Source organism: Trichosurus vulpecula, chromosome 7 (genome assembly GCF_011100635.1).
Source record: "Trichosurus vulpecula isolate mTriVul1 chromosome 7, mTriVul1.pri, whole genome shotgun sequence".
NCBI classification, from domain to species: domain Eukaryota; kingdom Metazoa; phylum Chordata; class Mammalia; order Diprotodontia; family Phalangeridae; genus Trichosurus; species Trichosurus vulpecula.
The window spans coordinates 161149779-161174278 of NC_050579.1; the positions used below are offsets into that span (position 1 = coordinate 161149779).

At 37.4% G+C, this 24500-nt stretch overlaps 1 protein-coding gene across 1 annotated transcript in view; it reads left to right on the forward strand.

The window, feature by feature from the left end:
- The window catches only part of ATG5 (autophagy related 5), a 148180-nt gene that overhangs the window by 11896 nt on the left and 111784 nt on the right, over positions 1–24500 (forward strand). Inside the window, exon 4 of the mRNA XM_036767958.1 lies at positions 21937–22015. Within this exon, the coding sequence (XP_036623853.1) occupies positions 21937–22015 (79 nt within the window). The remainder of the gene's footprint in view (positions 1–21936; positions 22016–24500) is intronic.

The following is a 24500-nucleotide window of genomic DNA, read 5'->3' on the forward strand; positions in this document are numbered from 1 at the left end:
GCCTCTGATATATACTGACAAATCCCTTTATTTCTGAGTCCCAGGCTACCTTCTAAGATTATAATTACACAGAAGTTGTCAATATGCCTTGGTATAAGAAGTTCCTTACTGAGAGCTTCCTAAACCAATGAAATCACAGGTGTACTCTATCCTCAAACCCCAAATCTATGTTTATATGACACCTATATTGGTAATATTTGCTAATAGTTCTTCTGTAGGGTCTGTGCTAAATTCCATTATAGTAAATATTAAGAAGAGTCATGTTTGGTTTTGTAATTTTCAGTTCTACTTTTATATTGATGGATCCAAGATAAAATTTATCCTTACCATAAGAGGGTGAAAAATAAAACTGCCCTGAGGAAGAAGGCACATTTGGGGTGGAAAGCCACAATTAGCTTACTGTTATATCTTGAAGTTTTGGATTCTGTTTTAAATATAAAATTTACTTGTTTCTTCTAAATATAATAATAATTTGGTTTAAAAAAGTGTATTCTTAGTGAAAACCCATATGTTCATTGCCACTTGATAACATAAGTCTGTGATATTCTATGCATAGAGAATTATGTATGTCAAAGATTTTCTTTAGCAAGATGTTAGAATTTTTTTTATTAGTTGATATTTGAAAGCAGTATTATGGTACAATGCAAAGAACATTTCACTTAGAGTCAGAAAATGAAGATTCCAGGGGAAATCCCATAGTATTTCCTTCTTTGATGGTAACAATTAATCTTTGTTGCCTTCTCTGAAATAGCTCTTGCTGTTCAGAGTTGTATATGTCTTCTTAAATATTATAGCACATAGAATAGTGATGTTGACTGTCCTAGTCTACTGTTTAGTTCATTGTGTTCTGCTATAAAGTGAATGAGTACCTGGCATTAATGAGTTTGGCCAACCTTTCCAAATATGCTCTGTTCTATCAGGGCTTATGAAATATAAGACTCATAGATCCTAAAGCAAGTTCCCTTCTTTCTGAGACCTGTCTCAATTGCAATTTAACAATCAAAATTAATTTGCACACATAAGAATGAGCATAAGATAAATATAAGGAGAACCAGTAGAGTACAGTGTCATAGAAATAAAGGGAGGAAAGATGGTCAAGAAAGATGGGAAGTCAACCATGTCAAACCTGCAGAGAAATTAAGGGCAGTAAGAGCAGACAGGGTTAAGTGTTGACCAGGGTCACAGAGCACTTAGTGTCAGAGGCCAGATTTGAACTCAGAAAGATGAGGCTTCCTGACTCCAGGCTTGGCACTCTATCCACTGTGCCACCTAGGTGCCTCAGCTTGAGATAAATTTGGGACAAATAAGAGGAAGCTAGTGTTAGGCTTAATAAGTAATTTTTGTTTTGTACTATATTACACAGAAGCTAGTAATTTTCTGGAATTAATTCACTCAATATGTGGTAAAGGCTATAGTTTACAAAAAATTTACATACATTTTATATGTACAAATCATGAATTCGTTTTTAAAGGAAATGGGTTTTTGCCAAGTTCTTAACCTTTGAGGTTGTTATCAAGAAAGATATATTGCCTTTGTTGTGTTAGAGACAGAATATTCGAATTTGACCTAAAATGGCTCTTCTTATGTTCCTAATTACAAACATCATAGATGAATTCAGTTTTTGGTAGGAATTGCCTTCAAATACAGAGATTGAAGAAGGGGCGGTAGGAAAAAAATAGTAGAGGCAGGTTGTTCCTTGAAAATGTGACATTGGGTAAAACATTAGCAGCGAGCTCTAGAATTGTTCATCAGTGTTACAGAGAACAGTGTTTTGCTGGATATGTCTGCCCACTTTTTCTGGTTTTTTTTTTCTCTAATGAATTAGTAGTTTAGGAGGAAAGAGAATCAATAAAAGTTTAAGTATGAAAATACAAGAGTACAGGGAAATAAAGGCTGGGAAAAAGTTGAGGCTGAAAAGTTTATATAGTTGTAAATAAAATGTTTTAAATTATCTTGATGTGTGGACCTGCTAATAGACTGTGTGTAAGGACCAGTTGAGCTAAATTCAGAAAGACTCTTTTCATTGTGATTATAGGGTGATTAATTTTTCAGCCCCTTGAAAAAGCCATCTATTAAGATAACAACACAATTGTAGTCAGTGTTGGTGGAAGGAATATTTACACCAGTGAAATCATTGTTCCTTAAAATAATAAAGAAATGCTAAATCTGAAATCATTTTAAGAACATATATGGATATAACATAGAGCACTCCAAACGGTTAATCATAGTTGGCTGGTAAATCTTGAATCTGACCTAATTGACATCAGGCATAATAGGTTGCCAATCCACACCCAGTTGACTTATGTCAGCAAATACCCCTCCTTTTGGTGGTTTGACTGCTTTCAGGCAAATAGAAAGTATGTTTTTCCCTGTGGAAGATGTTGGAGACCCCTGTTATAATAATAGATTTCACATTTGTAGAGCACTTTTCATGCAACCATTTTGTGAAATTGATAGTGCAGTACCTCAGTGGCATTCCAGGTCTTACATGTTTTTCTGCTATAGCATGCTGCCTCTTATATAACACATTAAGTCAATTTCTGTGTTAATTGACTGCCAAACCAGAATTTTATTTCAACTGACTACTCTCTTTTCTCTCTAAGAAAGGTATTATTTACATTCAGTAGTAACTGATTTATTTAGCACCTTAAAGTTTGCAACTATTTTACAAATATACATCCCTTTCTGATGGTTTGTCTCTTCATGAATATATAATTGTTGGTCTCATGTCTGCCATGTATCATAGGAGAATGGCTTTGGCTAAAAGATATAGTTGTATCCATTACTGTTTAACCCTCTCTTAAAATCATCTCTACAGGTCTTTTCTTTTTAGTAAGCTAATTGTGAAAGTGATTAGGTTTTTAAGAGATAAGCACATCTAATATCTTTATTTTGTCTCTGGTTGGCCATAAAGAAGACAATAGTTATTATTTTATACGTAAACATCTTCAAAGTTAACCATTTCCTTACAGCAAAAAAGTTTTATAGACTTGAAGCATTTTTCCTTTAGGCTTTTCTCCCTTCCAACTGCTAGTGATTTAAATTTAATTAGCTAAATTTTGCAAAGGACCACCCTTCATCTCAGAGTTTAGGAGCTTGGCTAGGAATTTCCGCTTAGACCAGTGCTCAACAAATCCCTCATAATCCAAGGAATGATTAGCTGTTTAGGCACATGACATCTGCTTTTCTTTCTCCTCTGGAAAAGGAAGTTGTCTCATGACAATCACAGTCATTGCCAGCAAGATTCTTGCCAGAGTCCTCCTTAATAGTCCTTCACCTGGAAGACGGTGGTCTACCTGAGAGCCAGTATGGCTTCAAAAAGGGTTGAGGGAACAGTTGAGATGGTGTTTGCTGACCAACAACTCCAGGAGAAATGCCAGGAGTAGAACAGATGTCTGTATACAATGTTCATGGATCTGACCAAGGCCTTTGATACTGTCAATTGTGAGGGCTTGTGGAAAATCATGGCAAAATTTGGTTGCCCAGAGAAGTTCATCAGTATTGTACATCAGTTCCAAGAAGGCAAGTTTGCACAGGTTCTGGACAGTGGATAGTGCTCCATGTTTTCCCAGTCACCAGTGCAGTGAAGTAGGGTTGTGTGATTGCTCCCATGCTTTTCAGCATGCTGTTTTCAGAGAAGTTGTCCGATGCCTTCAAGGAGAACAAAAATGGCATTAAGATCAGCCACCGCATGGCAAGAGGAAGCAGTTCTGTGGGAGGAGGGGAGAGGGCAGGTGAGGGGGGAATGAGTGAACCTTGCTCTCATCAGATTCGGCCTGAGGAAGGAATACCATACATACTCAGTTGGGTATCTTACCCCACAGGAAAGAAGAGGGAGGAAGATAAAAAAAAATAAAAGGGGGGGGATGATGGAGGGGAGGGCAGATGGGGGTGGAGGTAATCAAAACAAACACTTTGGAAAGGGGACAGGGTCAAGGGAGAAAATTCAATAAAGTGGGATGGGTTGGGAAGGAGCAAAATGTAGTTAGCCTTTCACAACATGAGTATTGTGGAAGGGTTATACATAATGATACATGCGTGGCCTAGGTTGAAGTGCTCGACTTCTTAGGGAGGGTGGGTGGGAAGGGAAGAGGGAGAGAATTTGGAACTCAAAGTTTTAAAAACAGATGTTCAAAAACAAAAAAGTTTTTGCATGCAACTAAAAAATAAGATACACAGGCAATGGGGCGTAGAAATTTATCTTGCCCTACAAGAAAGGAAGGGAAAAGGGGATGAGAGGGGAGGGGGGTGATAGAGGGGAGGGCTGACTGGGGAACAGGGCAACCAGAATATATGCCATCTTGGAGTGGGGGGGAGGGTAGAAATGGGGAGAAAATTTGTAATTCAAACTGTTGTGAAAATCAATGCTGAAAACCAAATATGTTAAATAAATAAATTATTAAAAAAAATACAAAAAAAAAAAGATCAGCCACCGCATTGATACTCAGTTATTTAACTTGAAAAGTCTATGAGCCAAGACAGAAGTGGAGGAAGCATTGGTGTGCAACTTTAGGTTTGCGGATGATTATGCACTCACTGCAGCCTCTGAGGTGGAGATGGAACAGAGTATGGGTCAGTTCTCTGCTGCTTGTGCGAATTTGGCCTGACAATTAACACCAAAAGCCCCGAGGTTCTCCACCAGCCAGCACCACACCATCCATCTGTGGAGCCATCAGTTACAGCAGGTGGAGAAATTTTGAATGCTGTGGATAAATTCACTTACACATACATGATGAGGCTGACCCACAGATTGCCAGAGCTAGCTCAGTGTTTGGGAGGCTCTAAAGGAAAGTGTGGGAGAGAAGAGATGGTAGGCTGCCTACCAAACTGAAAGTCTGCAGAGCTGTTGTGCTGACCTCATTGTTGCATGCCTCTGAAACCTGGACAGTCTACCAGCACCATTCCAGGAAACTGAATCGATTCCATTTGAATTATCCTCAGAAGATTCTGAAGATCACTAGACAAGATAAGGTGTGGGAAACTGAGGTCCTTTCTTGAGCTGAATTTACAAGCATCCAAACCTTACTGCAGAGAGTGCAATTCTGAGGAGCTGGCCATGTTGTTTGAATGCCAAATGGACATTTGCCTAAGAGAACTCAAATGAGGCAAATGTTCATACAGAGGTCAGAAGAAGCAATACAAGAACACTATCAAGGTCTCTCTGAGGTACTTTGGAATCAGTTGTGAGACATGGGAGCCACTGGCACAAGACCACCCAACATGGCATGCCCGAGTCAAAGAAGGCGCTGTGGGGCAGCTAGGTGGCACAGTGAGTGAAGCACCGGCCCTGGAGTCAGGAGGACCTGAGTTTAAATCTGGCCTCAGACACTTGACACCCTTACTAGCTGTGTGACCTTGGGCAAGTCACTTAACCCCAATTGCCCTGCCTTCCTCCCTCAAAAAAACAAACAAACAAACCAAAAGAAGGTGCTGTCCTCTGTGAGCAAAGCAGAATTGCAGTAGTTCCAAAGAAATGGGAGATGCACAAATTTGGAGACATCTCTACTTCAAATGTACATATGGACTTCCAAGCTCATATTGGTCTGATCAGCCAGGGTTAGACACACTGCTTGACCCCAACATAGTGATGTCATTTTGGTCCTCTTTGAGAATGAAGGACAACAACCAACCATCTTGATAGGTTTCCTTTTAAAAGAGAAACTTGCTAAATTGTAATGTAAATTAAAATATTTAGCTTTAGCTTAAATTTTAACCTAAAAACATTTTTAGATTTTTTTTTTAACCTAAAAGAACTTTTAGATTTAGCATTTTAATGAGGTGTGGGGGGAGGATTATTCAGCCAAGTAGTCACCATTAGGGTTTAAGTATCCATATAAAGTAAGTGATTCCAGAAAGGAGAATGGCAGGGGTGTTGAGGTAATAGAGAGGGGTGAGGGTAAGTAATCGAAAAATAAGCATAGGTAATACTTTCCCATCATTAAGTTCAGTGCTCACTGACTGTAGATTTGTGAACTTCAGGTAGGAAAGGGAACTAGTTTTGGGGATGGAGCAGTCATTCTGGGGAAAAGAGATTCCCTGTTCCTCTCCCATTCCCCCTCCTTATTTATTCATATAAGGCTGTTTATATGTGAAAAACATTTTCAAACTGAGATAATTAATAATCTTATTAACACTAATTTTCATCTAAGGATGGTGAAAAATGCAAATCCACCCGTTACATGAGAGAGAATACTTAAAAGACCATTTTTAATTAATTTGGGTTTTCAATTTCAAAACGTATGCACGTTCTATTTAATGAAAATTTCTGACTCCCACTTTTCTCTTTATCATCTCCATCTTGGTCCATTTTCTTTACCCCTTCCTTCTCTTTCCTTAGTAACTCTTTTTCTTGTCAAAGCCCTTTAGAAGGAGGAGAAAACCCTCTCAGCCCTTTAAAAAATCAAAATATTTAAAACTTAAAAGGTGTATAAATTCTAGGCATTTTGCATCTTTTAGGTATAACAACAGTGGCATTTTTTTTACTCATACTTTGTTATTCTGTACCCTAAGATGTTGATTAATAAATACATATTGCTAATTCATAAAATATCTTTTTTTGTAGTTTATACTTACATAGAATCCTGTAGTACAATGCCATAAACACGGTGAATATTTGGTACATTTTTCATTCTGTCCCTGGAAGGCAGTTATAGGGAAGCAGATTTTTACTTTTTGGGGGTGAAGAACTTTAAATGTTTCAGACTGCCCATGAAGAGAACCCTACCCTGATGTAGTGGGAGATGGTATAAGAGCTCAAGTAAGCTCCCCAGGATTAGAAATTTTTGATTTATAGGTGCCTGTATAAAATGCCTCTATAGGTTCCATTTATAGGTGTCTTCACGCTGTACTTATTGACTACTTCAGTGATTACTGTTTATGATTACAGGAAAATTGCTGTTCTATTAATAAGTTGTATTTGGGGTGGGAATTGGTGGTTGACTTTGTTTGCTTTTAATTTGGCTTTTTAGTTTGTTAACCAGCAGAGGGTGCTCCAGTATTAACATTTTATTAGGTTATGTTCCTAGGTTAGGAATGACATATCTTCACTGATTAAATTTATAGCTAATTTTTCAAATTGCTTATGTCATTTATTTATATTTACTTCTAAGATGTAATCCTTAGTAAAAATAACCTGACAAAGAAGTACTGGGTATTTTAGACCCTAAATCAAAAATTTCATAGACGACCCCTTTATTGTTATTTAAAAATAAATGCTTCTCACAGAGAATAAACTTTTCATCTCACTCCTCTCTCCACAATGGAATGATTAGGAGATGTTTTTACTTATGTCAGGGGGACACACACAGAGTTCATAGTTGAAATGAAAAATCTTTGATTGCTTTCAAATAATGACAGTAGCACTTTGAAATGTGCAAAGCCCTTTAAAATATCTCATTTTATCCTTACAACTCTGAGAGGTAGGTGCTATTATTTATCTTCATTTTACAGATGAAGAAACTGAGGCAGAGACCTAAATGACTTGTCTATGGCCACGCAGGTAGTGTCTGAGGCCAGTTTTTGAACTCAGGGCTTCCTGACTCCAAGTCCCATGCTTTATCGACTGCACCACCTAAATCTCTGGTAGCATGTAAAAATGGACAAGAGTTAAGTTTTGATTAGTTTTTCTGTGTTCTTCTTGGTAGGGAGAGTGAAACGATATATTTCAAAATAGGAGTGTTGTAAAAAAATTTTAAAAATTTTTTAATGTATTTTTAAGATTAGTTCCAACGGTAACAAAATCATTTTTGACTGAAAATAATTTCTTGGTATTTGAGCTGGCAGGACAACTTATTTTAATAATCAGACATGTACATTGCTTAAAACCACATCTATGAAAAGTCAGGTGTAAAAAACAAATATATTTGGGTGTGATTATTCAATTTCTAAAACACATTTTTCTGAAGAGCCCCATGAAATAGTAAAGGCAAGTCTTGTATTCAGTCATGTTATGATTTAATTTACAAAAATTGAATATTTGTGCATAACTTTTTAGGATTTCTTTATTGTATAAAAATGAGAGTTGTTTGAAGTAGAATCTTTAAAATGTAGAAGCTAGTTTTTTCCCCCCACCTATTGGAGAAATGGTTATAATAGTCTTATAATATATTCCCTAAATGTCATCATGTAAACAGTGTAACATTTTGTATCTTTTCATCACTTATCTTCTTTTTCATATTTGTACTACTTTAGGCTAAATTTAGGTTATATATTGAATCTGTGTAGTTCTTTAATGTGTTATTCCCAAAAGTCTGTTGTGGTATAAGCACTAATAAAATACATAGGGTAGGTAAATGGCTTTAATTGGCTCTGGATTTATTGCACTTTTCATTGCTGAATGAGAATCAGACAGTTGAAATGGTACATTGTGTTACATGTGAATAGTGATTTTCTCCCCAGAAAATGTGTATTGAGTATCTGATTTATGTAGGCTCTGTGTTAGACAGTGGGGATATATCAAGGCATATAATTCAGTCAAATTCAGCAGTTACGCACTGTGCTGGACCCTGGGGTAGATGTGAAGTTTAGATAAGCACATTCCTGCTCTTATGAAATGTGCCCTTTAGTAGGTATAAGATACTGTGAGTTGAGAGAAAGGTATGGATATGAGAGATATTGTAGTGACAGAATTGACAAAATATGCAAGTAATTGGATATTGGAGTATATAAAGGAAGAATGAAAAGGCAAGGCTGACTCCAAGGTGGTGAACCTGGTATACTGAATGCATTATTGTTCCCTTGGCAGACTGCTGAAACTACGAAGAAGGGTGGGTTTAAGGGAGAGTGAATGATTGGGGAGGGTAATTGAATTTGGGGTACATCTGGGAGATGTCCAGCAAGCATTTACATTTGTCTGGCAATTCAGACTTAGAGTTCAGGAGAGAGCTATAGATTTGTAATAAATTCCACACATTACTTTCAGTCAGGTACTCAGTAAATGTTTATTAGGGGCCTACTATGTGCCTGGCATTGTGCTAAGCACTAGGAATACAAAAAGAGGCAATGTGAAAGGTAAAGGGTATACAAAAAGACAGTCCCTGCCCTCAAGGAGCCACAATCTAATGGGGAGACAACAAACAATTATGTACATACAAACCATATCCAATATAAATAGGAAATAATCAAAAAGGGGAAGGCACTAGAATTAAGAAGGGTTGGGAAAAGCTTCTTGTAGAAGGTGGGATTTTAGTTGGGATTTAAAGGAAGCAGGCAAGTCCATGGTTGGAGATGAGGAGGAAGAGCATTCTATGCATGGCAGACAGACAGAAAATAACTGGAACTGAGAGATGAAATGTCTTGTTTGTGGAACAACAAGGTCAGTGTCCCTGGATTGAAGAGTGCATGGGAGGGAGTTAGGTATAATAAGGTAGGAGGAGACTAGGGTATGAAGAGCTTTGAACAACAGAGGATTTTATATTTGTTTCTGGAAGCAGTAGAAAACCATCAGTTTTGGGTGGGGGTGACATGGTTGGAATTGTACTTTAAAAAAATCTCTCTGAGCACTGACTAGAAGATGTATTGGAGTGGGGAGAGACTAGAGACAGGTCCGCTCACTAGCAAGCTATTGCAGTAGTCCACATGTGAGGCAGTAAGGGCCTTTACCAGATTAGCAGCAGGGTCAGAGGAGAGAAAGGGGCATTTTCAAGGTGAAATTGACAGAGCTGGCAACAGATTCAATATGAGTGATGAGAGATAGTGAAGATTCCAGGATGACACCTAGGTTGCAAGTCTGGGGGCCTAAGTGTTGCCCTCTAGTCTAAGATAACTAGCTACTGCCATACAAGATGCCTGAGAGGCGGTTGAAGATGCAAAACTGGAGATCAACAGAGAGTTTAGGGCAGGATAGATAGATTTGAGAATGGTAATTAAATCCATGGGTGCTGATGGGACCACCAACATGATGGACAGACGGACAGATGGATAGATGGACAGATGGACAAACAGGCAGGCAAATGTAGAGGTTGGAACAGCATAGATAGATTTGTGAATCATCAGCAGAGAGATGGTGATTAAATCCATGGGAGCTGATGAGATAATCAGGTGAAATAGTATAGACTTAATTAGATACCACCCCCTGGGGGGGGGGGCGCTAGAACAATCTTGGGGAGGGGTAGTAGCCTCTGATGCATTTGGGGGAAATTGAATAAAAATAAGGGGGTGGTGGAAACATAAGGAAAGAAAAGAGAAGAAAATTTTGAAAAAACATTCATACATGTTTCATCTGTTGTGTAACAGAGTTAAAGTCATAATGATTACATTATTTTCCAAATAAACACACAAAACCTAAGTTATAACCGATCAGTGGTCAAGTCCACCAACAAGCAAGTGGTGGCAGATGAGTGTGTCACCCATCATCTGGAAGTCCAACAAGCATTGGCAGAAACGTGCTCGTGTAATGTCTTGTTTACAATATGATATGGTTACATGTTGCATCCTTAACATTTCAGTACAGGAAAAAATAACACAAATTTATAGTAAGTTATTAAATTTAAGATGTGTCTTTTTGCAGAAAATATTTTATGTTTTTTTTTTGAGATGATGCAGATTTCAAAAAAACTGTTAAGGGTTAAAGAAAGTAGATTTCCAGGGTTGGGGAGGGGATGCTGAGTAATTTTTTTTTAAGGGAGCAGTAGGTCAAATATGTTTGGGAACCTCTGGTGTAGAGGAAGAAGATATGCCTATAGTTAAAGGGAGTGATCTGAATGAGCAACCAGAGAAGGAGACTGAGAAAGAGCAGTCTGGTAGGAGAACCAGGAAAAAGCCGTGTCCTGAAAACCTATACAGAAGAGATTATCAAGGAAAGGAGGATGATCAACAGTGTTAAAAACTGCAGAGAAGTCAAAGGGAATGGGGATTGAGAAAAGGGTTTTGGGTTTGGCAATTTTTAGAAATAGTTTCAGTGGAATGATAAGGTTGGAAGACAAATTTTAAGGGGTTAAGAAGATAGCAAGAGAAAGTGGAGGCATTTGTCAACAGCCTTTTCAAGAAGTTTAGCTACAAAGAGAAGAGACACAAGACAATAGTTAGCAGGCCTGGAAGCATCAAATAAAGGTTTTTTGAAGGTGGGGAAGACATGGATATGTTTGCGGGTAATGGTAAAGGTCCCAGTAGACAAGGAATGATTGAGAATAAATGACAAGAGTGGAGATAACAGAAGAGGCATCTGTTGGAGGGGATGGCATGGAATAGGATCACTGATGCAGGTGGAAGGTGTTAGCCGTGGCAAGAAGTAAGGCCAGCTCTTCATGTGAGATGAGTGAAGGAGGAGGTAGTGGCAGAAGGCATGTGAGTGATATGAAATGAGAAAGAGGGGAGAAGCAGAAATTCACAGTGAGTGGCCTCAGTTGTTTTCTGTAGAATATGAGTCAAAGTTCTTAACCGAAAGAGTGAGGGAAGAGAGAACCATGGGAAGTTTGAGATGGAATGCAAAGGTTTGGAAGAGCTGCTATGGAGAGTTACTGATTTGATTAGAGAGGTGGAGTAGGATTGCTGAGCAAAAGTAGTGGACTGAGCACTTGTATGATTTTCTCTACCTTTCTTGATTAGCAAGTGTGTAGGAGCAAAGGCAAAAAAAAAAGTGTGTAGAAGCTAAGTGTGGCCTGGAGTCAATTCCAGACACTTACTAGGTGTATGACCCTAGGTAGGTCACTTAACCCTGTTGGCCTCGTTTGTGAAATGAGCTGGAAAAAGATGGCAAACCACTCCAGTGTCTTTACCAAGAAAACCCCAAATGGGGTCACAAAGAGTCGGACACTAAACAACAGGAGCAAAGGTGATGGATAATGGAAGTGATATAGGGCTGAGGATTGGCAGGACCGCGCTGCTTATACATGCTTCCTTCTGAGTTTCTCTTTTCTTCTGTGCATTTTTAAAAGTGTTATAATGACCCTATTTTGTTTGATATCACTTTTATTATCTCCCAGACTTTCCCCCTTACCCTCATTTCTCTCTTCAGATCCTCAAAATAGAGCCAATCCATATGCCAGGGCATTGGTTTTATCTAACTTCCTTGATATCCTTTGAATATGTTAAATTTCTTGAAGGGACATGTTTCTTTTCTCCTTATTTTAGCACTACATAATCATATTAGCTCCTTCCAGTGCCTGAAATAAATTTACCTTTCTAGATTTCTCTGAACTCTTGTGTTTGTATTTCCAAGTTCTTAGCTCTGCTCATTTTATCAGAATTGCTCAAAAGTCTATTGTATTAAAGGTCCTTTTCCCTCCCTGTAGAATTATATCCAGTTTTGCAGGGTTAGTTATTCTTGGTATTAAGCTTGTTTATTTGCCTTTTGAGATATTGTATTCCAAGATCTCTTGTTTTTAGTAAAATCTACAGGTTTTGGATGATTCCAGCTGTAGTTCCTTGGTACTCAAATTACTTCCTGAAGGCTTGCAATATTTTTTCTTTGATGTATGAGTGCTGGATTTTGGTTATAGCATTCCTGGGACTTTCCCTGTTTTGGGGTTCCTTTCAGGAGATGATTAGTTAGTTTTTTTCTCTCTTTATTTTCTTCTCTGATGGCACAGTGCATAGAGCCCTGGACCTGGAGTGAGGAAGACATGAGTTCACATGTAGCCTCAGACACTTGCTGTGTCACATGCTGTTTGCCTCAGTTTCTTTATTTGTAAAATGGGGATAATAATAGCTGTTGTGAGGAACAGATGGGATAATTATAAAGCACTTAGTAGAGTACCTGTCTCATAGTAAGCCTTATATAAATGGGAGGAGGAGGAGATGATGATGATGATGATGAGGATGATGGCGATGATGGCGGTGGCAGCAGTGGCAGATTTCTTGAAATGAAGTGCCCAGACTATATAATTTATCAATTTTTAAAAAATTAGCCTTTAAGAGTCCAATTATTCTTAAATTCTCTTTGACCTGTTTTCCAGGTCACTTGTTTTTGGTATCAAATATATTATATTTACTAATTTTTCAATCTTTTATCATATTTTTCCCTCTTATGGAGTCATTGGTTTCTCTTTGGTCCATTTTAAATTTCAGGGATTACATTTCTTGGTTAACTTAGGCCAGTTTCCTTTCTAAGCTACTTAGTCCCTTCCAGTTCTTTTCCAGAGCTTTTATTTCAGTTTTTAATCTCTTGGTTCATTTCTTCTAAGTATTCATATAGTCCTTGTAGGAAATCTTTTTTTTTCTTCTAAGTCTTTTTATTTGTTACAGAGTAAGCTTGCAGTAATCTTTGATGCTGGGTGGCATCTTCTTTGATTTATCCATCTCTCCAGCTTTACTTTCTGAATTGAAGCTTTATGCTACAACCAGGTTCTGCTGCAAGCTGCACTTCTGAGTAGAGTGGTTGACTCTGTGTGGTTTCCCCTTGTGTTCCATGGGCTGTTGACTTTACCCTGGCCTCCTAAGACTCAGTAACCTTTTCTCCCCTTCCCCCATTTTTGAGATTCAAAGGTCTTTAGGTTTCTTTCTCAGGCATCTCAGGACAGAGTACCAAGAACCTCGGAGCCCCTGGTCCTGGGCTATCCCATCCTGAACTCTACTTACAGCTCCCTGAGGTGGCTAAAGTCCCCTGCTTTAGGCTTTCTGGCCACCTTTGGGCTTTCTCAGGGGAGCCCTCTGCTCCTGCTCTATCTAGACTCAGAAACTTGTAGGCTACAGTTGTCCCATCTCTGGTTATATTGGCACTCACCTTGCTGGAGGGGCCCTCGTTGGACTTCTCTGGCTGACTTTCTGTGCAGTTCTGGGGTGGACAGTGTCATAGTTTTTAATTTAATTGCTTGATCGTTATTCAGTCTATTATTCAGATCATCATTCAGTTCATTTGAACTTTTGGTTATTGATGGAATATGTATGTTGGAGCTGCATGTCCTGTTTCCTATTCAGAGATAGCTCTTGTTGGTGGGAAGAATAGAGCTGAGTTTTGAAATGACAAGGGATGCTGAGTGGTATATTTGAGTGGGAGGAGCATTACAGGCACCAGGACAGGACCTTGTGCAGAGGCACAGAGACTGAGAGACTGTGAATTAGTAAACATTTATTAAGCCCCTTCTATATGCCAGGCACTATGCTAAGAACTGGGAATATCAAAGGAAAAAAACAATCCTTTCCCCTCAAGGAGCTCACAGTTTAGTCTGGAGACAATATGCAGGCAACTATGTGCAATTGAGATACATACAGGGTAAGTAGAAGTTAAGTAATAGAAAGAAGGTTACTAGCATTAAGGGGGATTGGGAAAGGCTTCTTATCAAGATGTGTGTGTGTGTGCGTGCGTGTGTGTGTGTGTGTGTGTGTGTGTGTGTGTGTATTAGTGTTTCAGCAATCCAGCTAGTAGCTGCTGTGGGGGGTGTAAAACCAACAACAACCAGTATACTGAACACTGCAAGCCTAGGTTCTTTTGATCTACTTTACTAAGGAAAGCAACGTTAAGGGGTTAAGTCTTACTTTAATCCAGCATAAAAATATCATTCACTTAGTTCAGGGGAAAAAGCCAGCACCCTGAACTTCAGAGCAAATACAAACAAATTGCAAACATCAACAGACAGACAGATCAAATCTCAATGCATAGTTACCAGAGTTTAACAAAGTCCGAACATCCGGTTTACAAGCTGGAGGGCTCTTAACTACAGCTGCCCAGAGTCTCCACATCAGCATACTGCCAAGAGTGAGAGCCCTAAGCAAATAGCTCTGTCTTCTCTTTTTATGCACTCTTTCGCCATCATCAAATGTCATCTGAGGACCAGAACATAAGCTCTTACTATTGGCTCTGGTCTTAGCAACTCCCCTTAGGACCCTGGGGGCTTCATGCATTGGCTTAGCACCTACTAGCTAGGGGTTTTGAGCCTACTTGGGAGTGAAGATATAATCAGACCTCCCTTCATTGGCCCCATGTGGAGCCCCACCTTAGTTACCAATGCAATTAGAGAGATTGTTTTGAGAATTGAACCTGCAAAAATCTAAAGTAATGCTAAGCAATGAAATTAAAGAAAGATGGTGAAAATGGGCCTAACGCACCTTAAAGATAGTATAGGGGCTAAGTATTTAAAAATATGAAGGTTGTGTTAGTCTGTTGTTAGAACATCTTTTGGTTTGAGGAAATGGGTATAATTAAGAATAGCACTGCATCTAACTTCAGAAAATCTAGGTTTGAGTCTTAATTCTACTGCATAATAGCTTCAAATTCCTTGCTCTGACTCTATTTTGCCTCATCTGTAAATAAGGGGATTCACATTTAGCTGTAAAGGATCTTTCAGGTCCAAAACTTGTACTTCTCCTTTCTCTCAAAAATATATTTGTATCTATTTCATTAAATATTTGATAATTACATGTAAAACATTTTTAGCAATCATTTTATAAAATTTTGAGTTCCAAATTCTGTCCCTCCTTCCTGTCTCTCCTTCTTCCTTGAGAAAGAAGGCAAGCAATTTGATATTGATTATACATTTGAAGTTATACAAAACATATTTTCGTGTTAGCCATGTTGCAAAAGAAAAGAGACCAAAAATAGAGAAAATAAATTTTAAAAAGTATGCTTCAATATGCTATCAGAGTTCATTAGTTTTCTCTCTGGAGGTGGATAGCATTTTTTGTCATGGGTCCTTTGGATTTGTCCTGGATCATTGTCTTGAGCAGAGTAGCAAATCACAAATGCTCATGCTTACAATATTGCTGTTACTGTGTACAGTCTTTTCCTGGTTTTTCTCACTTCACTTTGCATCAGTTCATATAGTTCTTCCCGATTTTTCTGATATCATCCCGCTTGTCATTTCTTACAGCACAACAATATTCCGTTATAATCATATGCCGCAAATTGTTCAGCCATTCCCCCACTGATGGGCATACCTTTGATTTCCTTTGATTCTTAGCCACCACAAAAAGAACTGCTATAAATATTTTGTACAAATAGGTACTTTCCCCTTTTCTTTAATCTCTTTGGGATATAGACCTAGTAGTGGTATTGCTGGGTCAAAAAGGTACGCACAGTTTTATAGCTCTTTGGGTGTAATTACAAATTATTCTCTGGAATGATTGGACTAGTTCACAACTTCACTACCAGTCCATTAGTGTCTGTTTTGTGTATCTCTTTAGTTTTGTATTTATTCGAAAGTCAGATTTTCAATTCAGCTCATCTTTTCATTAGGAATGCTTGAAAATCTTCTATTTCATTAAATATCCATGTTTTCCCTTGAAGAATTATTCCCAGTTTTGTTGGATAGGGGATTCTTGGTTATAATCCTAGCTGTTTTGCATTTCCATGTTCTAAACCTTCCATTCCTTTAACCTGGTAGCTGCTAAATTTTGTGTGATCCTGACTGTAGCTCCACAGTATTTGAATGCTTTCTTTCTGGCTGCTTGAAGTGTTTTCTTTTTGACCTGAAAGCTCTGGAGTTTGACTATAGTATTCGTGGGAGTTTTCATTTTGGAATCTCAGGCAATGATCGGTACATTCTTTTCATTTCTATTTTGCCCTCTGGTTCTAGGATATTGGGGTAGCTTTCCTTAATAATTAATTGAAATTCCTTTGTTTGTTTATGACTTTCAGGTAGTTTAATAATTCTTAAATTATCTCTTCTTAATCTGTTTTCCAGGTCAGTTATTTTTTTCCCAATATATTTCATATTTTCTTCTAGTTTTTTTTATTGTTTCTTAATGTCTCATGGAATCATTAGCTTCCACTTGCCCAATTCTAATTTTTAAGGAATAATTTTTTTCAGTGAGCTTTTGTACCCCTTTTTCTATTTGGCCAATTTTGTTTTTTAAGGTGTTGTTTTCTTTAGTATTTTTTGTGCCTCTTTTAGCAACCTCTTAATTGTCTTTTTATAATTTTCTTCCTTTGCTTTCATTTCTTTAATTGATTTTTCCTGTACTACTCTTTTTGATTTTGAAAATCGTTTTTTAAGCTCTTCTAGGTATTTTTGATGGGCTTATGTCGAATTCATATTTTTCTTTTAGGCTTTCCCTTAAGCTGTTTTGACCTCATTGTCTTTTTCTGAATTTGTGTTTTGATAGCCCCTGTCACCATTGAATGGTTTTGCTGAACTAAAATGTTCAGAATTAGGTGGTTCCAGGGTAGCAATGTAATGGTCAAGAGGCTCTGTTTTGCATTACTTACTTTTAAGGATATGGAGGGCTTTTTTGGTAATGTTATTGAGGGAGTCATGATAATGATGACTTAAAGAGTATTCACTCTAGAAGAGGCATCTAAGATAGCAAATTAGAAATCCCCTAACGAGGAATTGTGGGATAGTAGAAAAGGCAGTGGATTTAGAGTCAGAATAGTGATAGATAAAGTCTTTAGTAAGCACTTACTTTGTGCCAAACACCATGCTAAGCTCTAGGAATATAAATACAAGCACAAAAACAGTCCCAGATCTCAAGGAACTTACATTCAAATAGAAGATGACACATATAACAGAATTGAAAAGGAGGGTAGGGAGAGGTACAGAAATGATATGGAAAATCATGGGCTGAGCTGGCTTTGAAGAGTGTGTGACTGGCTTGGAAGCCTCCTCAAATTCAGGTTCTAGGGAGTAACTTACCAAATGAATATATTTGGGGTTGAATCTGACTTCTGCTGCTTGTTAGCTTTGTGATTTTGGTCCAGTCACCTAGTCTTTCTGCATCTTAATTGTCTCATCTGTAAAGTGAGGGGGTTAGGTTAGTTAGAAGTGTTTAACCTAGTATCTGTGAACTTTTAAAATAATACTTTAAAAATTGTATTTTAATATAATTAATGTCCTTTTGGAGCCTGCATATTTGTTTATTTAAAAACATTATTCTGAGAAATATTTAAAGACATTATTCTGAGAAAAGGCCTATAGGCTTCACCAGCCAAAAATGTCCATGACACAAAAAAGTTAGGAACCCCTGAGCTGGATGATATTTGAGGTTCCTTCTTGATCTAAATTCTATCATTTTTTTTTTTTGCAGTCAGGTTGTGTATAGGTTTAGCAATGGACTATGTGTCTTTCAGTGGAACTTATCTAGAATAATTCCTAGAAAAACTAGAAAAAAAAACTTAGAAAAACTTAGAAAAACTGCTAGATGATGATTTTTTTTTAGCCATAGTAGCACATGAAGACTAAACTACTAAGGCATAGAGGGGGTTGTAGTTTAAGTAATGTGGAAGGGAGTGCCAGTACTTATAAAATCTCAAATTTTTGAAGTATCTTAGTCATTCTTGTCACTGTTCTTTTTAAAAAATGTTCTTAATTAGCCTCTAAAATATTGAATGAATTAATGAGTATTTATGCTTACTTTGTGCCAGATGTTGTGCTAATGACTGGATATCAAATACAAAATAAGAGAAAGGAACTTTCTAGATGCTTATATTCTAATAGTAGGAAATACTATAGATAAAGAAGTGATGCCCAGGAAGGATCATTTTGGCCCAGGAAGTCACAGGGATTATGGGGTAGAGCCATAAGGCAATCACTTGACATATTTTTTTTTCCAGAAGCAGTGGTAGTATTGATTTCATTACAGTTCTGGAGCATGAGGTAGAGTACAGTTCCCAGAGCACTGGGTGGAGTGCCTTTTTGGAGGCATAGAAGGAAGATGTCTGTGAAGCATGATTGGTTGGCTGGGGCTGGCCTACACATCATGAACAATCAACAATCAGGACGGCATGGCCCCAAGGTAAGGGTGGGAAGGTTTGTTTGGAAGTGTTAAGGAGGATGTAGCAGGTGATTTAAACTGCATTTTTTAAAGGTATATAGATAACTTCAAAACCATCTTTAGTTACATTTAAATATGAATTTTCCACATCTATGTGTAGATGCATCATAATGTTGTCGTTGGAGAGCTAGCCTGGAAGTCTAAAAGACATGGTTTCAAGTGTTTACTCTGATCCATAATGCAGTGTTTCCCTGGGCATATTACTTAATCTCTTGTTGTGCTAGGGCTAGGCAGTGCCCTTAGACTAGTTGAAGAGAAGGTTCATTGGTAGAGGCAGTTTTCCTCACCCAGAGTTCTCTATAAGCCATGAAACCAGTGATCTGCTCCCTGTGTCCCTATCCATCCTTATTCCTTTCCTCATCCCCATCCCCAGTCTTGTCCATGACTCTTTTGATTTCTTATTATTAATTTTCTTCATTCGTTGCTAGTCCACAAACTTTTCACATAGAGCTCTTATTACACATATTTGAAAATTGTCCAATATCTGTGTTTTAAGTTTAGTTTAATAATTAAATATTAATAGTTTCTTGACTTTTTAATATTTGACTGGTATTCTGATTTAGATTTTGAATATTTTGTTTTAAAATATGTTTTCAGAGGGAGCTTAGTAACAAATGTTTACTCTGAGTTACGTAATTTAGTCTGATGTTAGACTTTAAAAAACATTTTTACTGATGCTGTAACAGATGTTGTAACAGTGTATATATTGTCATTACTAAGCATTTTGTGGAATCACATTTTGACTGGTATTATTAATTTGACATAATATATTCTCTTTGGTGTGAATTCAGAGCAAAACAACAATGTATTGTGTACCCACATATATCTATACTTGAGAATTTATTGTCTACCTGGTCATAGTGATACATATCTATAAACCTTGCTTGGTCTGGGGAGAACTAAGTTAGTGAATCGTCTTGAGCTCTGGCAGTCTGAGCTGCAGTAGGGCTAAAACCAAGTGAGTATCTTTACTTAGTTAGGCACCAATATGGGGAGCTGCTGGGTACAAGTTGCCACCAAACTAAGCTGCCTAACAAGGGTTGAACTAGCTCAGGTCTGAAACAGAGCAGGTCCAAGCTTCTGTTCTCTTCTGTCAGTTGTGTGATTGGGCTTTGAGAGGCTGCTGTACTTCCAGCCCGCATGAGATAAGGAGACCTACTCTCCAAAAAACAAAGTTCATTGTATAAAAGCTCATTCTGCTTATCTGGTAGGGAACGGGCAAATTAAGGAATGTGGACTTCTTAGAAGGAAACTATTATTGAGTAGGGTTTAACTAAAAAAAAAATTATTATCCACAATTAATTTTGAAGTATGTCCACCAAAGCCCTTCAATACTTCATTATAGTTTGGAGATGACTGTGGTGTTCTCAAAGGTCATGCCAAGTAGAAGTCAAGCTTAAGGGGGTCCTACTAAGTTTTCATATTTAGACTTGGCAATATACTGTATGGCTCCAATCGGAGGACCAGTATAGCTGAGCTCCCACAGGCTCAATACCAGGTTAGCTGGCCACAGCAACTTTTAAAGCTTGTCTACCAAGTTATGGAAAAATTTTGATCTGCTTTGTTTGAGGGAATCTTCAGGCTGATCATGCAGTAAAATAACTAGCAACTATCATATTGAATGAATGATGAGAAGACATTAATGGGACCTTAAAAACAAAATGTATTAAGTGTATGTATCAGGCACTGTGGGAGTACAAATACAACGAATGAAACAATCTCTACTTGCAAAGAGCTCTTATGTGGATCTGTCAAATTTGAGCTATACTCTCACTCAAAACTTATGACTCCTTCCCTTTTCCTTCCCAAGGTAACCCACTTAAGGTACTTAGTAAAGTTTCCAAGTATTTATTCTAATAGGAATATATGCTTTCACATGTGTGTGGTAATGGACATCTGGGCACATAAATCCTTTAAAATATCTATTTGTGGCAGATGAATATTTAAAGCTTTTAAATGTTGTTGAACTACTGATAGGTACAGAATTTCCAGATCAAGTACAGAACGATAGTTGTACTTTGAGGAAAGCCATCAATGAAAATACATTTTCACTTTCTGTTTCAGAGGTAGCTTGATTTACCATTTATCGTTGGAGAATCACAAGGCTTTATGGACCTGGTCGTAGAGTTAGAGAAATTGTTTGGCAAAGAGTTGATGCCCTAAGGGAATATACAGTTTAGAGGTCATAGTAAAGAGGCAATTCAACTACTCCACAGTAGTGATCTAGAAGTGAGAAGGGGACATTATTTAGAGAATGAATGAGTAGAATTAAAAAACAGGCAGTGTGATACATTAATTTTCTGCATTTCCTATTGCCTTTCTCTCTGTCTCCCCCTGTCCATGTTGCCCGTTTTCTTCTCTCTGATAGCTTATTAAATCTGTAATGGAAATGGTTCTTATTTATCTTAAATAATAATTATACAACCTTTGATATTTGATTTTTTTAATCAAAAAAATTTTTGTGAGGCAAGTTTTGCCTGATCATATAGAAAAGAAATGAAACATAAGCAGTATTAACTGTCTTTGAATCCTGATCATACCTAAAAGAATGAAATAACATCTTACTTAGCCTTTAAGCTCTCAAGAAGTATTGGAATAATTTGCTTCAAAATGCCCTGCCTCTAAGAGCCAAGCTACCCATGTCATAATATACCAAACACTCACTTTATCCCTCTTTTTTTGAGGGAGTATTAATTCATTCAGGTTTATTGAATTAATAAGTTCCACTGCACATTTGTATTTCTTAGGGCTTGAAAATGACCGATTTTCTACATTGAAATCTATAAGATTTGCTTTATTAAACTTTGGTTCTAATAAAATTTATTAACTTTTAATTTTAAGCATTACATATTTAAATGAAATTTGATTTGCTGAAAGTGGTGATGCTAACATTTGTCCCTAGTTTAGAGTCAGATATTTATTAAAATTGTATTATGTAAACATGAGGATGGTAATTATATACTTTAATATTGTAGTAATTGTAGCATATTTAATAAAGATACACATAGAGTTCAAACAGTGTGATGAAAGATACCTTTAGTATAATCCATTCATTATGCATACCAAAGCTTCAGAGGGGATTCAAGTGCAAGAAGAAAAACCACCTGGTGACTGAAAATTGTACCATGTTACCCCGGGCATGTAAACGAAATAAAACTCTGCCTTCATGTGATCTGTGACTGGATTTCCCTAAATTTTTGATGTATAATCATGTGCTGGAAATTTATTTTTATTTGTTGCTATGACTGTAAATATTCACTTTTACCTTAAAACGCCTTCTTTCACTTTTAGGCATTATCCAATTGGTTTGCTGTTTGATCTTCTTGCATCAAATACAGCTCTTCCTTGGAACATCACAGTACATTTTAAGGTACAGTTTAAATAGCATTTCCCATTTCTGATTCCAGATAAGTAAGTATTAGGAATGAAATTAAAAAATAAAATTATTAATTGTTCATCCTTCTGGCATTATTTGGTGAGCCTTGCTACTTTTTTCTGAACATCTGGCAAAGATGTTTAAAGATTTATTATACCTTGATAGGGCCAGTAAGGAAGATATTTATGTTTAAAGTGTTCTTTTTGAGAGTTTTTTTTTAATTGGAAGTACAGTGTCATCAAATTCTAACCAATGCTGCTTTGATTCATCTACCTAAGGGAAAGGAAGTCCAGGAGGGGGTGAACCAAAATGTGTTCTCTGAAAACAGTTTTGAGAAGTGTTTTCCTCCTGGAACTTAAAAAAACTTGAGTGAGTTTTTGGGTGCCCCCATTTTTCTCCTAACATTCATTATGTCTGTGGATAGCATTTTTTCTAGAGGAGCTATACCTCTTACTTGGTCATTCATGGGGCGGTCTATGCCCATTCTGTTCCTTTCTTCATTTCCCCCCATTTCCCATTAAAATGCACTTTGTAGGCGAATGGAGCTGTTGCAACTCCCAAAAAAGAACTGTCAGCTAACGTTGCAGGCGAGCATGTGGTTAGGCAGCAGTCTGGTGGGTAAGTTTAGGAAGTGGTTGGAAGAAGATAATGTTAAGACATTTCATATTCATGAGTATTTTAATAATTTTCAAGGGGCTAAGTGTTTTGTGGTATAACATTTCTATACATTCTGGAAAGTCAGTGATACAAAAAACCTAGTTAGCTAAATGAAGCTTTCTGTCTGGTAGAGTTCAGTCATTAGGGGACAGTGCTGTAATTATCATCTTAAGGAAAATCAGACATTTTGATACCAGGTTAGGCTTTGATCTAGAGAGGGCCTACACTGCATGAGTATCGAAACTGAATCTTGTTACACCCTTAAGAAAGTCATAAAGGAACTTTCAGGTCTGCATTTGGGCCACTGACACAGCAGAGGTGTTCATGCCCTGTTGGTGACTTTTGTAGCCTAGAGAGAATTTCGTTTTTATTAAGCCCAGACGTTAAGAACGTAGACATTAATTTAAAAAACAATTTTTGGCTTAGACATACTCTATTGGATGAAAGGACTTAAAGGTAATTTGAGAAACAAAGTTAGATACTCTTTATTGTTTAGCAGTATACAGAATGTCACAACTTCCTGCTGTTATAGTATATAGAGAATAATAGTACTATATGGCCTTACCATTAGTTTTTTCCTTCCCTCTGACCTGTGTTTGTGTGTAGTTGATTTTGCTCTTTGTGCCCTCATAGCTAACACAAGAATTGAGCACTAGATTTGGCCTTTTATATACCTCCCTCTCCCACCAAAAATAAAACCAAACTAAAATTTTATTGTTTCAAGTGACCAAAAGCTCTTGGTTTCCACGGGGTACCTGGGGTCAGAAAGACCCCATATCACCCATTGCAAAAAATCAGAGGTTTTTACGGTATAATGTCTCAAAAGAAAACGCACTAAGAGAGGGGAGGGGAAAGCCAGCACTGGCAACCACTCTAATGACTACATTCCAACGGGTCAGGGTAGGTAGACCCCAAAAATGAGCTTTGGGGAAGCAGAGTAGAGGAAGAGGCTGCAGTTGGTGGGGGCCAGGGTTCCAGTCCTCCTCATTGTCCAGTTCTGTCATTTACTGAAGATAACACTTAAAATTTTAGTTAAATGAAATGAGTATTTTAGGAACTCTGAAATGTTAACTTCTGCATATCAGTTCCTGTCTTATATCATATTATTTGTATATTCTTTAATGTGATGGTCATCCATATTCATGAATTCATAAATTGGCTTAAGCCTACTGAAGTATAGCTTGAAAATTTGTTTCAAGACATCTTCCTTTTTGGGGAAGACGTGTTCATAGAGTAAGCAACCTTTTAACTGTAATGATTTTCAGAGATTTGTGTTCTCTGGAGATGTGCAAATTGATGATATTTAGGTTTAGTAAAATAAAATTAGACACTTAAATGTATAATAATAACTAGCTTGTGTAAAAAGCAGTTTTGCAGTTAAAATGCTAAACTAAATAGCAATAGCCACAATTTCCCTTTCCTTCTTCTGACTGTAGAGAAATCACTTTAGGATTTATTTCCTCAACCTTAACATTAAATTTAGAATTATGGAGCAGCCCCTATCCCCTCTAAATCTCTTCAGCACAGTAGTTCTGATAGCTATGGAACACTTTGTTACAGTACCCAAGCCTGAATTGTGGCTTCACTGAGTAGGCAGGCACATGGTTCCAAGGTCAAGGTTAAAACATAAGCTTTCCACCATTTGGTCTACCCCTATTTCACATAGACTTCTGTCCTCCAAAGCTTTGTAGGGCCCAACACAGCCCAGCTCGAAGGCTACTTGTCAGTTTATGTTAGAAATATTTTTAATCCAGGGAATTTTATAATTAGCCCCCTTCAGAGGATGTTCTGCAGTGATTGATCTACCTCAACGATATTCACC